Source organism: Trematomus bernacchii, unplaced genomic scaffold (assembly GCF_902827165.1).
Source record: "Trematomus bernacchii unplaced genomic scaffold, fTreBer1.1, whole genome shotgun sequence".
Classification (NCBI taxonomy): domain Eukaryota; kingdom Metazoa; phylum Chordata; class Actinopteri; order Perciformes; family Nototheniidae; genus Trematomus; species Trematomus bernacchii.
Window position 1 is genome coordinate 9,300,600 of NW_022987564.1, and position 14,443 is coordinate 9,315,042.

Genomic DNA, 14,443 nt, shown 5'->3' on the forward strand with positions numbered 1-14,443 from the left:
AGGCTCTTTTTTCCTCCCGTTTCCTTTCTTTCCATGTCTAGGTTGTGTTAATGTCAGCTGAGAATAGCTTCTGAGGCACGTGTGAAGTTCAAAATCTCCGTTGTTGGCGTGCACAGGCTTTTTTTGTGTGATGGAGCACCAGTGTCAAACAAAGACACGGTAGCAGCTTGGTTCATAAAAATGATGTTCATTCCCAGTGCTCTCACTAATCTAATGTTGTTTTAGCATAAATGTCCTAAATGCAAAATCCCTTAACTGTTACTGTAGCAGATGGAATTGGATGTATGTATAACTAAGCAGCTTTAAGTATTCATTCATGGCAGAGTTTCTATCTGTCCATGTGAAAATGAGTGTAAAAGTGCAAGCTGGAACAGATTAACAACACTTCTACAGTCTTTCTTTTGAGAGGCATTGTTGAGGTCCTCTGTTTAATGTGTAAACAACAGAACTAGTGGGAAATACTTTCAGTTCAAGGGTTCCTTTGAGGATGTGACACTGAACCAGCAGAGTGAAAGACTGCCGCTCGGTGCCCACTGAGCCACAGCAAAAGGAAAATCAGAGACCTTGATCATCTGCTCTCATTGGACTTTCTCTATGTTAAGTGAAATCAGGTTCTGTGGTCAAAGTAAACATGCTTAGACTCCACTTTACAAACAGCCCAATACAACTGTCGCCTTCAATTAAACCAATGAAGAGCGAGGCTGAGACGCCAATGTCAGCCAAGCCAGACAAAATTGGCCACCCTGACATTAACTATGTCAGCAGTTTCTGTGCTTTCATTTCACCAAAACAAAGAAAACGTTTTCAACATTTGAAATGCCCACATTAGAAGACACCCCTTAATTATTGCAAGACTGTTTACAGTACACTGCAAGAGATCAAATTACTTTTATTTAAATGTATTTGCCTTGCTGGATATGATAGAATTGAACTCTCTATTAAACTTTTGTTACAAATGTTGTATTGTATTGATCAGTTTGCTTTATTTCTTTTTATTGGCCATGTCGCATTGATTTCTCAAAAACCACCAAGTATAATACCATGGCAAAGAAGGCATTTACATATATACACATCTGATATATCAGGTGTCCGAACACAAATACACAGCGGCACTGTTACCATGCATTAAGGACACATATATGAACTTACCATTGGAGTTTGGGGTTCCGTGGCCATCCAGCTGCCGTTTCTGTGCACTCCTAAACTCCTTTAGGGAGAGGTAAAGCACCTTTCGCATAACCCGCTCCTCCGACCACGGGATCCCATCACTGTCATCCTGCAGAAACATCCAGAGAGAGAAGAAGGGTCAGTACAAACTATTGTATTGAGATTAGGGTTTCTTTCACCAATTTTCTTAATAACGTTCTTTTTGCACTTGTAGGAAATGTGTTCTTGGCCCAAAAACTGTTCGGAATGATCATGTTATTGTAAAATCAAAATCTGATTTGGCAGTCAGACAAAGAACAACCGAATAAAAGACAGCATGTTCCGAAGTTAGACAGTTTGTTAATGCTAAGCTTTTGCCTTTGTTTCTGTGTGACAACAGCATGCCTATAAAAGTGTGACTTACAGGCCAGTTGTCCAAGACGAAACAAAACCTAACGATTTAAACACAGACTGTTTATTTTCCACACATGAATTCATTTAAAAAGTTATGAGTGCGTTGGTGAAGGGAAACAGCCAACAAAGTTTTTCTATAATGGGGATTCCTCCTTTCATATTGTCTCGGTTGCATCCTTCCCCTCCGTTTCTCGCTGTATCGTGACATTAGCATGACACAACATTAGCATAACATAGCATTAGCTTGCAGCTCGACACAGGGCGAAGCATTTGCATAACAATGCGCAAAGGACTGCATCTCCCCACAATGCCATGATAGGAGAGTGTTATGGTGATGAATAGGTAGGAAGCGAATGAAAAAAGCATCATGGGACTGCGAGTTCATGTGTTGCTAATCTCTCCCAGCGAGACTGAGACAGAAGACGTTATTGTCAAAGAGGTCAACAGAAGTCACACACACACACACACAACACATCGTTTCCCAAGACACGGCTGTTTTTCCCCCCCAAGTCACTTTCAATCTAAACAACAAACACATGACAGCAGAATGTAAAGCACATCAAAGCAGCAATTTATTCAAAACACTATTGTCCCATTGCACATTTAAACAGCTTAAAAGGAAATTATTCTACAGCAACAAGCATTTTTTTTAAAGGGTCTTTAGTGAGTGTCCAACAGCAATAACCATACTCCTCTCCCCCCCCCTCTCCGCTACACTCATTGCTCTAGCAGCTGTGTTTGATGTCGAACAACGCTAATGACTAAAGGAAATGAGATTAGGACATGAGCAACAACAAAGCCGTATTAATAAATAATGGAAACTAGAAATAGCTTTTCTCTAGTCAAGCCATGAGGCGAGTGGATCTTAGCTGTAAGGTTTGGGGGAAGAAAACACTATCTCTCTTTGCTCAACGAGCTAATGTATGCTAATTATTTGAGTTAAACACGTTTCTGATCCTGTCAGCTCATCTTAGCTAGCACATTTCCTTCTGTCTGAGTCAAATGTAATTCAAGAGAGCGGACGTGGAAGGCAACGTGTGTGGGAGTGCGTTCTGATCACGCAGTTGACTCAGGTCATTAGTGTTGGCTCGGGCGAGTGGCTGGCGGATAGCGCAGTGACATTAGCGCAGGGTATATTAAAAATCTCCACCTCACAAGGAAATAACAACTTCAAGATGTTTTATCGCTGCAGTGATAACAAGATAATGTTCATAGTGTTCCATTAAAAAACGAGTGCTCTCAAAAAACTGACTCCAGATGACTGTGGTCTAAGGTAATCTCATCCTAATGTTATGCATCCTCCCACCGCCAGTGAATAAAATGCTACTGAAATTACTACCGCTCATAAATGTCTTCCTTTGAGTGCTGCATTCCAGCGTCTAGCATACTCGATTCACACACACACACACCCAAACACACAAGATACTTGAGATGTTATGATAGATACATTATGCCTTCTGATCATTGTTGACAACACACCGCTAATATTAGCAGCTTCACAACAGGGTGTGCGCACATTTGCCTGAACGCTTTGAAGTAAACACACACATGACCTTACAGCAAGATGACATTTCTGAGCGGTTACATATTCTATTTTAAAAAGGTAAACTGACAGTTCATGTATTGCTTCTAAACCTAATGCATTATCTTCTTGCCTTGTCACTGCGGATAATTCAAGAAAGGCGAAAGATCCCCTTTTAAAAAAAAGTGTTTTTCTTATGTTTATGTTGCCTAAAATGAATAACCTTGACTATACGTACTTGTTGTATCTGTGCCGAGTTTCTCACAAAAAATTTGTTTTTAATTCCTCAGATTTTAGGTAGGTGCAAAGGCATCTCCACCTTGAGTAATGTGAGATGGATTCAATCGTATCCCGGGCAGGCTTGATTTGAAACGTCACAGAAAAAGTCTACTACACACATATTTGGAAAATAGATATAAAACCTCCTGCATAGAGCAGACTTGTCAGGGTAGAAGAGAGTTAGAATTGGCAGAGTGACATTTTTGACAGCATGTCTGATGTAACTTGACCCTGAAACATGCCCATTTTTCAGAGTTATTTGTGTATGTAGTAGAGTATTGTTTCCATACTTTAAAACCTGTTTAGATTGCCACAGGTGTGAAGTGAAAAACAACTTAGAAATGAGTAAGTATGGTTTACCATCTTCATGTCATTGAAAACTTCCTGTAATTAAAACAAAAATGATACGACCTCATTCACTCACTTGATTTATTTAGTAAATCTTCATATTTTTTGACAAACTTGACAAGACTGAAAATATGTGTTTGTTAATCCTTTTTTCTCTCCCTCTTCAGCAGATAAAAGAAGCTTTTGCAAACAGTTTTTGATTTCCCAGGTCTGCTCAGGGACCTTGGGGATAGGGCCTCAGCAGAGCTAAAAGAGAGGGGGGGGGGCAACATTAAAAGCTGGGTGTCTGCACATGATGGAGCTGATGGGTGACAGCCACGTATCCCTGCATACAGTACACACACACACAGAGACACACAGGCAGACTGTTCAGTGCCCCGATGGTTTGCCGCCCCTGACAGAGGTTGATAGGGTGTGTTTTGTGTGCAGTGTGCAGCCCCTCATTACACTGTCACACATGAGCGTGCATGTACACACACAAGCCAGAAAGGAAGTGCAAGTATTAAATTATGCCATTTTTTCCTGTATTTAATGTCATCTAATCCATTCTGTGTGGGTGCACGAGCATGTGTGCAGAAGCCTGCCAGGTAAGCACCAATTACCTAGACAGCTCACTGGCTCTCCTTCTGTGGTGTGTCACAAGGCCAAATGTACACTGACACATACACACACACACACACACACACACACACACACACACACACACACACACAGCATTAACGGTACCTCAGGGTCACACACACTGACATATACAGCTTCTATGGTATCCATATCTATACCGGACACACAAGCATGTCACACAGCTGTACTGCGAAGAGGAAAATTATTCTTCCCAAAAATGTATCTAAAGTTAAAGGATTTATTTTTCTCTCTCTCTATGGTTTCCTCACAGTTGTTGGCAGCGTGCCACAGATATTTCCTGCACTGTGTACACATAGCAACAAGGTCTAAAAAAGGAAAAAAAGGAAAGAAATGCTGACTGACTTTTCATCAGCTGGGGGAAGAACGTGATGTTAAAGCTCTGCTCCATTACAGCTGCTGCAGTCTGAAAGCTCACTAGTAGGTCTGCATACTTTCAGATCATCGGTTACATGTTTTTATGAACTTTGCTTAACTCCAAGTGAACCATTTCTGACCTTAGAGGTAGTTTGCCATATGGTTTTAGGCAGAGGTGCTGCTCTGCTTTAACTGGCCTCAAAAGCCTGCTCTTGTGTTTGCTTTCCAGGTGAGAAATAAAAAGTGATGGGACAGGAAAGGCATGCAAAATCCCTTCAGGACATTACCACTGCCTGCCAGAGGGGAAGTGCAGCATGACAGAGGAGGGCAAACATTTTCCTTAAATGAGCAATAAGATCAAATTGTTTTTGCATCTTAGATTCTGGGCCACACATGGCCGTGTGTGAGATTGTGTTTCTGAGGAATTGCCAGAGCGCTTTAGAGACAGCTCTCACACAGAGCAGTGCCAGCTGAGCGCTACCTGGCACTGACACACACATCTACACCCCAACCAGCTCCCACCAGGCCGCTGGAATCCCACTAATGAGCGCAGGGACCTTTTCTGTCTGCACAGGCTGGAGTGTGTGTGTGTGTGTGTGTGTGTGTGTGTGTAACCAAGAGAGGCATCAGGAACGCCTCGTGCCTACTGTCACCCAGCAACCCCACCCAAACTGATGTGGCTAAGCAGGTAATCCAACCTGCACAAACCACACAAACACACAGATAGACACCTTTTAATTATCCATCGGGATTCTCTCCGTCACACACAAACGTACTGTGATTAACCAGACACTGCTTGGATGTATACCAACGTAATACCTTTCCTGCTGGGCTTCTTTTCACATTTTACCCAATAAAATGTCTGTAAAGATGGAATCCAAGGGGAGAAACCAACATTAAACACACACACGAGATGCAGGGTTTAATTATTGTAACATTTAAATGATTTCCCTTGACTTTTATTATTCAATAAAGTAGAGCATGTGTTTCCTACTTCTTTTAATCATTAACTTTTGTTGCAAGATTATATTGAAAGTTAAGACATTTAAATGATGCAGTGAATAAATACCCTAGAGCTTAAAGTGTTGCCAATAAGAACCAACACAAGCTGAAGTTAAACTGGAATAAAAAAAAAACGAATGTTAAAAAAAGCTTGTCTATGTGAAAAGTCTGAGCGGTATCAATCTATCACTGCCTCTGTATCTGTTCATCTAACTGGATGACAAGTGGAGCTGGTTCCACTTCATAACCCCGGGTTTACTCAACAATCCTTTCCCCACAGCAGGGAAATCCAATAACTCTGATAGTTGATGAGGAAACTAGTGGATTGCATTGGCTTTGTGTAAAACTGGATGCAGTGTTAGATACAAGGGAAGGAGGGTGATAGAGGGAAGGAAGATGGGGGAGACTACAGTGTGTCCATTTTAAATTCTGAAATAATAAACTCACTATAACAATCAAAAACAGATCTGACAACTCTGTTTTAGTGTTTGAAATGATTAGGAAAGAAGTTCTAACTCCGTTTTTTGTGGCAAGACAATGATTGACAACCAGACTTTAAGACTATCCGTGCACCATAAATTAAGCGGTACTTCAGGTAGATTTCTTATTCTGCTTTCACTGAAAAACACCCAGTGTGCCTTTTAGAACTTCACAGAGCTTCTGTGTTGCTCTGAGTGTTTAAGTATGATAGAAAGCCTAACATCAGCTCTGCAGCAAAATCGTTCAATTCTTAAACTGTAAAGGAGAGATGGAAACACAGATTTAAAATTTAAATAAATCAGTTTTTAGGTTGTTAAATTTACATTTTTATCAAACTCTTATAAAGTAATATATATACACAGACACCAAGGCAAAAAAAGATAATATAAGTCACTATGTTGGTAGGCATCCTTCGAGCGCATGCATGTAAACATTCACACACTTAGGAATCTGCTTATACGTACATATCTGTGTGTGTGTGCGTTCTCACTAGCCAATCTATAAATAGCAGTGTGCGGCTGCAGACTGTGCGGATGTCATGGCAGAGGAATGTGGGCCACGCGCCAGCTGAGATCTGCTCTACAAAACCGGTCCAAAATCTGTTATTCTAACACACATTTCCCTTTAGGAGGAAGGACGCAGAGACGGATGGATGGATCAATGGGAGAGAAATGTTATTTTAACAAAGCTCGGGTTATTGTATCCAGTAGTCAGGAGAGTCTTTACCTCACCGTCTTTTCTTCCTTTCGGCACATTCTCGTTTCACCGACACATGGGCCACAGATGACTAGAAGGATATGACTGCTCAGGGTTCACAAGGGGTGCAGATGACTGCGATAACAATGATCTGATATCTAAATACATCAGTGTAACCTTTCCTAGGGTTATAGCCAATCAGATCAAAAAAACATTCTACAGTCTTCTCGATTATGACACATCAATGAAGGGCTCTTCAAAGAAATCTTGTGAATGAAATATGCAAATAAGAACATTTTTAAGAAGAGGTGACTCATTTCCAAACTGATTTGAAATTTGGAAACTAGCAGTGCAGGTATTTCTGAGCCCACTGCCTGCTTATGATGTCAATGATGGCTACCGTTTCCCAAAAAGCACCCTGGCACTAATTGAATGTGACAAGCAGTTCTACAGTCAGCACGACTTACTAACAACTGAGGCAGTGGCTAAAAAAAACGAGGCCAACTTCCTCAACTATGCAGCACGTGTTTGCTCACAAAACTCACATTCCAATCCTAACTACATCCTGGTCTTCCTGTCCCTCGTGGCCTCAAGTGGACCGGATGCTTAGCTCAGCTCGGGGCTCAGAGAATGGGCGAATGGAACAAGGTTTTGGGGTTGCCGGGGACGAGAGGCCCCATATATAATCGCCTCATTACACCACAAGCTCACTGCATAGGAATGCGTGTGCAGCCACAGGGCCTTCCCTTTAAAACTAGGCGTGTAAGGGTAGCCCCAACAGTTTGAGGGAAAGGGTCCAGAAAGCGTACATCTGCAGGAGAGGAGAGCGATGAAAGGAACACAGTTTTTACAGAAGATATGCTATTGAACTCAACTTCTAAATATCAGCTGATCTATACTTTTAAATGGGTGTGACCATATTCTTGCTCCACGTTTTCTCCCTGTGCCTTCATTAAAAGCAGATAAAGGTTTCTCCCCTCAGAACAATGCCTTCGCAGCATGGCTGTGATGGCGTCTAACAAACAGACACACAAACCTTCACTGCTCCTCTGTCAATCATATCATCCGTCTGCATTTGCACACTCATATTCGCACACACTGTCTGAATCTATCCGAGCATTACATTAGTGACAGACTGCCAGCGCGATTCAGCCCTGTCGAGCATAACACGCTATCAGGCAGGTGGAAAGTAGAGCACACAGAGAGAGGGATGGAGAGAGGGAGAGAGCTTTCAAAATTTGAACTGTGACCAACTTTATTTTGACTGAATGACAATGTCACAGTTTGTGTGTGCCTGCGTGTGAACAGAAGAGGCCAGCTGGCAGCCTAATAAAGGGGTTTAAATTGACAGGGCTGCCCACCCACACTGAGTATTTGACCAACTGACCCCTTCTCTGACCCTTAACCCTAAATACAAAACCACAAACACACACACGCAACTTGTGTTGGATCAATTCTCCAACTTATACATTCTATGTATCGTTTAGTTTTATACGTAATGTTCATTTTCAGGGTTTGATTTCACACAAATAAATGACCAGCTGAATGAAACCCTGTATAAACCCTTGATAAATCAGTACAACTGGTTTGTTCATTGCCCTCGAGGCAGTATTTACAGATTATCTAACAGTAAGTTGAAGGGTTTTTTAAGGTTTGTTTCCGGCCTCTGCTTTACACACCACACAGCCCTAAAGGAGCATTACCTCAAAGAGTTCTCAAAGCAACCATTTTCTGTTCCTTCGCTGCCACAAAGCCAAGAAAGGATGGTAGAATTGTTGTGGAGGGAATATTAAAAGTCTCTCATAAAGGGAAATGTTTAAGTAATGGCGTGATATCACTTTCACAGCCTTGTTGCTATGGTTTTTAGGGCTCGGTTGAGGAATAGCCCTCATATTCTTACATTTCTTTTGGCAGGTTGGAAGTGCTGACAGTTGAGAAATAGGTCTGAGGTACATCTGGTCTTACAATAGACTAAAACACCGGTCTCGTGGTGGAAATGTGTGTTAAAATAGAGTATTGGGAAACCGTTGTGTGCCTGTGTGTGCTGATACTCTGAGGTTGCATAACAAATAGCTCCCATTCAGTAGTAACAGCCTCATTCAACACACTTACCCTGCAACTCTGTCACAATATCACTTTCACTTTGGCTGCTTGCCGTTGACCATGAGGTTTGACTCGGTCCCCTGCACTGTGGGACACACACACACGCTCACGCTCACTATCTGCCATCACGTGGACACTTCTGATGGACGGCGCTCCCCAACATGCTGTCATTCATCATGGTAGCAATAGAAAAGGCTCCTCATCTCCCTTCTATTCCCCCAGGAGCCTTGAAAGACCCTGCTGCTGATCCCTCTTAACGGAGCTGCATTACAAACCTTCCCTCCTCCACACACCAGCTGTGTAAAAAAATTAGGTATGACTTCTAACATCCATAGCAATAGTTTATCACTTGCGATTTCATAAAGCCAAAGGAATGTGCTTGTCATCGTCACCCAGGCTATATAACACCGAGCACTATGTGTCTCTGGAGATTATTAAAACCCCAGGACTTTTATATATTTTGATTTAAGTTTTCATTTTGATCCTATATCTTTAGATGAAGAGCTTTATGAGAAGTCACAATATGAAGTTAATTTTTCTTACACATTTATCTACATCATGAATAAATTAAATATTGCCTTAGGCTAAAGCACTGGAGAATTTTCCTTTTTAAAACACAAGGTCAAGTTTCTAATGCTGGACTTCTAAAAACACTGAATTTAAGGCGATAATAGGCATGCTGAAAAGCATGTAATCTATTGATTTGATTCAGATAAAAAAACAGCTTGCCAGATTTGGCCTTTAAATATAGCATCACCCGACACATTCTCTTGTTTTTCTAGGAGTTTTAACACATGACATATATATGAAAACACTACTGGACTCAACATACTGTGCTGAATACATAATGAGAGGGTGCGTGTGCACACATGCAAACACAATACGTTTGAATTCAAAACATATGCAAGTTAGGTTACAGTGTGTAGACATATCGTGCCAAAGAGCTGAAGCACTCCCACTCCCACAAACACAAGGAGGGGACAGGAAGGCAGAAACAGGAAACAGAGTAACCTCATTAGCCTCATGCCTTGTCTGACAGGAACAGCCTGCAGGCTAGTAGGCTTATAGGAATATAGAGACAACTACAGGCCTCTGGTCAGCTCATGCTGCATCTGTCTACTAGTGGTAGATGCCATTTGTATGGATGCAAGCTGGTGCGAGGGCAACGCCTGAGGGGGACGTCTAAAAGTCCCCCTGTTAGCCTTGGACAGTCAGACTCATCAGAGAGACTGTAGGATTACATCTGGAATCCAGTTAGGTAAGGCTGTTAACAATCAGACAGGAAGAAGCACACAAGCACCGTCACACGGGCACACTTACACACCAACAACAACTTATAGCCTGAGGCTTTAAAGTCATTTACCCTTGCAGAACTTTGCAAGAGCGCAGACGAGCTGCTTTACTAGAAAGACCCATTAATTCCTCTTTCCACAACCAGGATATAAAAAGATATTGAGCGTGTGAAAAAAGGCTGGCATTGCTCACACAAATAAAGCACTAAATGACTGTGTATTGCGAGACGCAAGTTAGATGAACACAAATGAGCACATTCGTGAAAAAAGAAGCCACTTCAGAAGCATCTTCTGCTCTCAGTACAGATGCCTGAAATGTTGTCACTGAGAATCTGGATCCTGCCTGCATCGCTGCTGAAAAGAAAAACAGATGGCCTCTGCACCTCCCTCTCTCGTCTGCCGAGCCCTCCTCCCATCGCTTCCAATCAAAGAGAGTTCGGTCTCAACACAATCATTTTTAGATACACTGAACGACGGTGTCTGTTGATGTGAGGGCAAAGAAGTCTTCAATCGATAAGCACCCGTGTGTGTTTGTGAGCTCTGGTAGTTGCCTTTGCCAGGCCTGTGAATGACCTTTTTGTAGCCTCTATATAACCTCCTTCTTCATACCCCCTCAACACTCACACAACAAAAACGTTCCCATACACACACTATTCTATCCAAACTTATCTACCGCCATGTCTGCATTGTGACAATTTATAAAGGCAGGCATGTAAGGCTGTAAAACTCTTAGGAACCAAGCATGGATGTGAAAGTTATAATATTAAAAATAAACTATAAGTGATACAAAGTGTGTGTTTCCTTGTCACACAAATATTGCGGGGGGTTAAGCAATTCTTTATTGGTGCTAATGATGTCGCTTTATGCCAATTAAAACATTCTGAATTGCTAAATTCATAGTGATATTTTATGTAAAGTAATGTAACACAATAAAACCCAAGAAAATGTGAATATTAAAATGTGAACTAGGAAATAGGCCATCTGTGTGCTTTTGCCTTTTGGTTCTTTATTATGATGAGTGTTGGCCCTGCCTCATTCTCTTCGCTCAGTCTGACACACAGGGCCACAGACATTTTGTGTTGATGAAATGTTGGGAGTGTGTACACTGGTTCCTCTGCAACCCTCTGAGTAATGTTTACCCCTGAGACGCCCAAAAGGATCCCTATGCAAAGACATTAACCTGTTAAGCCTACAAAAGCCAGTGCCTTATTTTCATTGCTAACAGCAGCTTTGATAGCACACCAGACTGATGCACCAGCAGCAACAGAATATCACATCTCTATCGCAACATATAACACAGCAGGAGATTGTGGTTTTAGACAAACACACATGGGAAATATTACACGGTAGGGAAACAAAAGAGCCTCAGTGAGACAGAGAGACTCAGAGAAGGTGCAAGAATGATGAGAAAGAAACTGAGCGCCTGCCTTTCCGTGTGGCCCATAATGCCCCACTCCATTACTGCTGCCTACGCTGCACATCTTTCTGTCCCACGTGCACATAGCCAATGCACTGTCCAGTGTTGTTCATTGAGACGGATGACCGCCCTAGGATGGCCTGGATCCATGCGTTTACACTTCTCCTTTTACGTACGCACACACAGTGACATTTTATATTTAAATTGTACTTTGAATAGAAGCAGAACAGAAAAAGGAGCAGTGTGAACAGGAAAATAAACAGTGTCGTGAAAAGGAGTTGGGAAGAGAAGAGGAGAGCAGCACACTGGCTCCTGTGTGGCCACTCTGGGCCGGGTGCCGCTTGGCATTGGTTAGCATCACCCCCTCTGCAGCTGGTGGCAATATTAACCCGCCTGTTGGCAGCCGGCTGGGGGGGCACACGGGCAACAACTAGCCAGGATGAAGGCTCAGCAGCCCTGAGTGTGTGTGTGTGTGTGTGTGTGTGTGTGTGTGTGTGTGTGTGTGTGTGTGTGTATCAGTAACTATCTGACCTGAGATGCCCTCTGTTGGCCCTGATGAGTGTGCATACTTGTAAGTCAGTCACTTGAGGTTAAGTCAGACTTTGTGTATGCAACTGTGCACACATGCCCAGGGTGTGTGTTTGCGTGTGTATGAGAGTCTACTTGCAGCTGCTTGCAGTGGTAGATGACGTGAGGATCCAGACCATAAACAAACCAAACTGAACCGAGATGAAAACATGACAAGATATCGGCTAGCCCTCCTAAATCCCACCTGAAAACACAGTGCAAAACCCAGGCCTGCAGATAACCTTTGAAATGAACATAGCAACGCCTACACCTTCAGACTCTCAGGCTATGCTCTCTACTTGAGAATAATACACCTTTCTCCACAACTGTAAAGACAACTTTGTTTGACTAAATACTCTGAATGGCTTTCTATCTGAGAGGTATGTGGAAATGATTATTTTCAATGCAGATGCTTCTACACAATGGTATGCTTTAAGAAACTACTGCCATTAACCTTTTCGATAGCGCTGGTATTTGTTAGAAAAAGAATTAAGCTGACATTAAATTGATTAACGATGAGACTTATGAGTAAAATGTTCAGATACAGATAGCGCCTCTTAGTCTGACATCTCACACCAGTGATAACATGAATGTAATACAACAGAAATATCTATACTAGGATTTCTGAGACGCATTTTCCACTAGTGGGACTGTGGCTGATGACGGCAACAACAGAGAACCTTGTACAAACCATGTAAGGTCAAGTCTCTCTCTGGCTGACAATATCACTAACAAGCATGTCACAACACAGCGCTCTTTCTACACTGTACACACACATAGACACACAAGACTGTCTCTGAAGGACTTAAAAGCTCACACTATACAAGTGGTTGTCTGGATCATTACTGGCAGACTGTGCTCTGTTATGTACACATACACACATAGTCAGGGCCAAGAGGTGCATATAAATCCTTTCTCCCAGCAGCTGCTTCTGATGAACAGAAACATGCTATCTGTGTGTGCCTGTGAGGGTGCTCGTCTGAATGGACAATCGTGGGTTGCTAATTGTATGCCTTCAAATGTGGCATACATATGAATCAAAGAAACAGTCTGAGTCAAAAACCATAAGCCGGGAAACGGTACCTCCTACATGTCATCCTTTTTGACTGCAACAAACAGGAATACATTTATAACCTGCCTTTAATACTTCATTCCCGGGAAGGAAGGCTTATTCAAACATTTGCCAAGTTTTAATTGAAAATAATGGGTACATTACATTTGAAACATTTCTGATGGCAATGCTGGGCAATTTTTCCAATATCTTGCCAGACAAATGAGACAATTCCAACAAAGCAATTATTAGGCAACATATCTATTATTTCACACACAACACAATTGTTTTGCATTTTTCCATTGCTTAACAGGGTGGGGGGTGAATCAAAACTGATATGAACAAGCCACAAATATCACTTGGGTGACAAGTTAATTACCCAATTTAACAACGCAAATAATTACCCTCAGGCTCAGAGTCTATTGAACTATTTTCCTTATGGAAATGAGACTCCATGCGCATACAGAGGCTTGGTGGGGAGCTCACGTCAGCAGATCTGCTCTGAAAGGAGCTATGAGGGAGCTCTGGGATGGGTCAATAGTTAAGGCCTGTTATTACTTTGTTGCCTCTCCTGGTCATTGAGGTAATTCAATATCAAAGAGAAGCGAGCAGAGGGAGGGTGTGTGTGTGAGTGTGTGAGTGTCGTAAAGCTCTATTGTTTCATCTGGCTCACACTTGAAGGAATGTGAGGTGAGGTGCATGCAGAGTTTCTCACCCTGCCCTAAATCTCACAGTATTTACATGCCATTTATTTTAAATTCAAGTAAAACATTTAACACACTGACACACACGCTGAAACGCCACCATTATAATCCCAAACCTACATGTGCTGGCATTAATTGTGATCAACAGGAGTCCCAGTGAACATATGTCAGACATGATGCTCTCGTGCAGAGCTAAGGGCGTTTCTTCAACATGCAGCACTTCACCATTTAACAGCATATACACCATGGATGTATAATAAGAACTGGATACAGCGTGGGAGGCGGGGCCTCGTTCATTCCTATGAGAGTTGCTCATTGGCGCGTGAAGACAAAATGGCCCAACTTTTGAGAGAGCGAAACGTCACGAAAGTATTCATATAATCATATAATCCGTTCTTATTGTGCATCCATGGGTAAAGGTAAAAC

At 42.2% G+C, this 14,443-nt stretch overlaps 1 protein-coding gene across 1 annotated transcript in view; it reads right to left on the reverse strand.

Annotated features, from left to right (window-relative positions):
• jarid2b (jumonji, AT rich interactive domain 2b) overlaps nt 1-14,443 on the reverse strand; it is a 98,608-nt gene that overhangs the window by 51,102 nt on the left and 33,063 nt on the right. Inside the window, 1 exon segment of the mRNA XM_034124804.1 lies at nt 1,150-1,276. Within this exon segment, the coding sequence (XP_033980695.1) occupies nt 1,150-1,276 (127 nt within the window).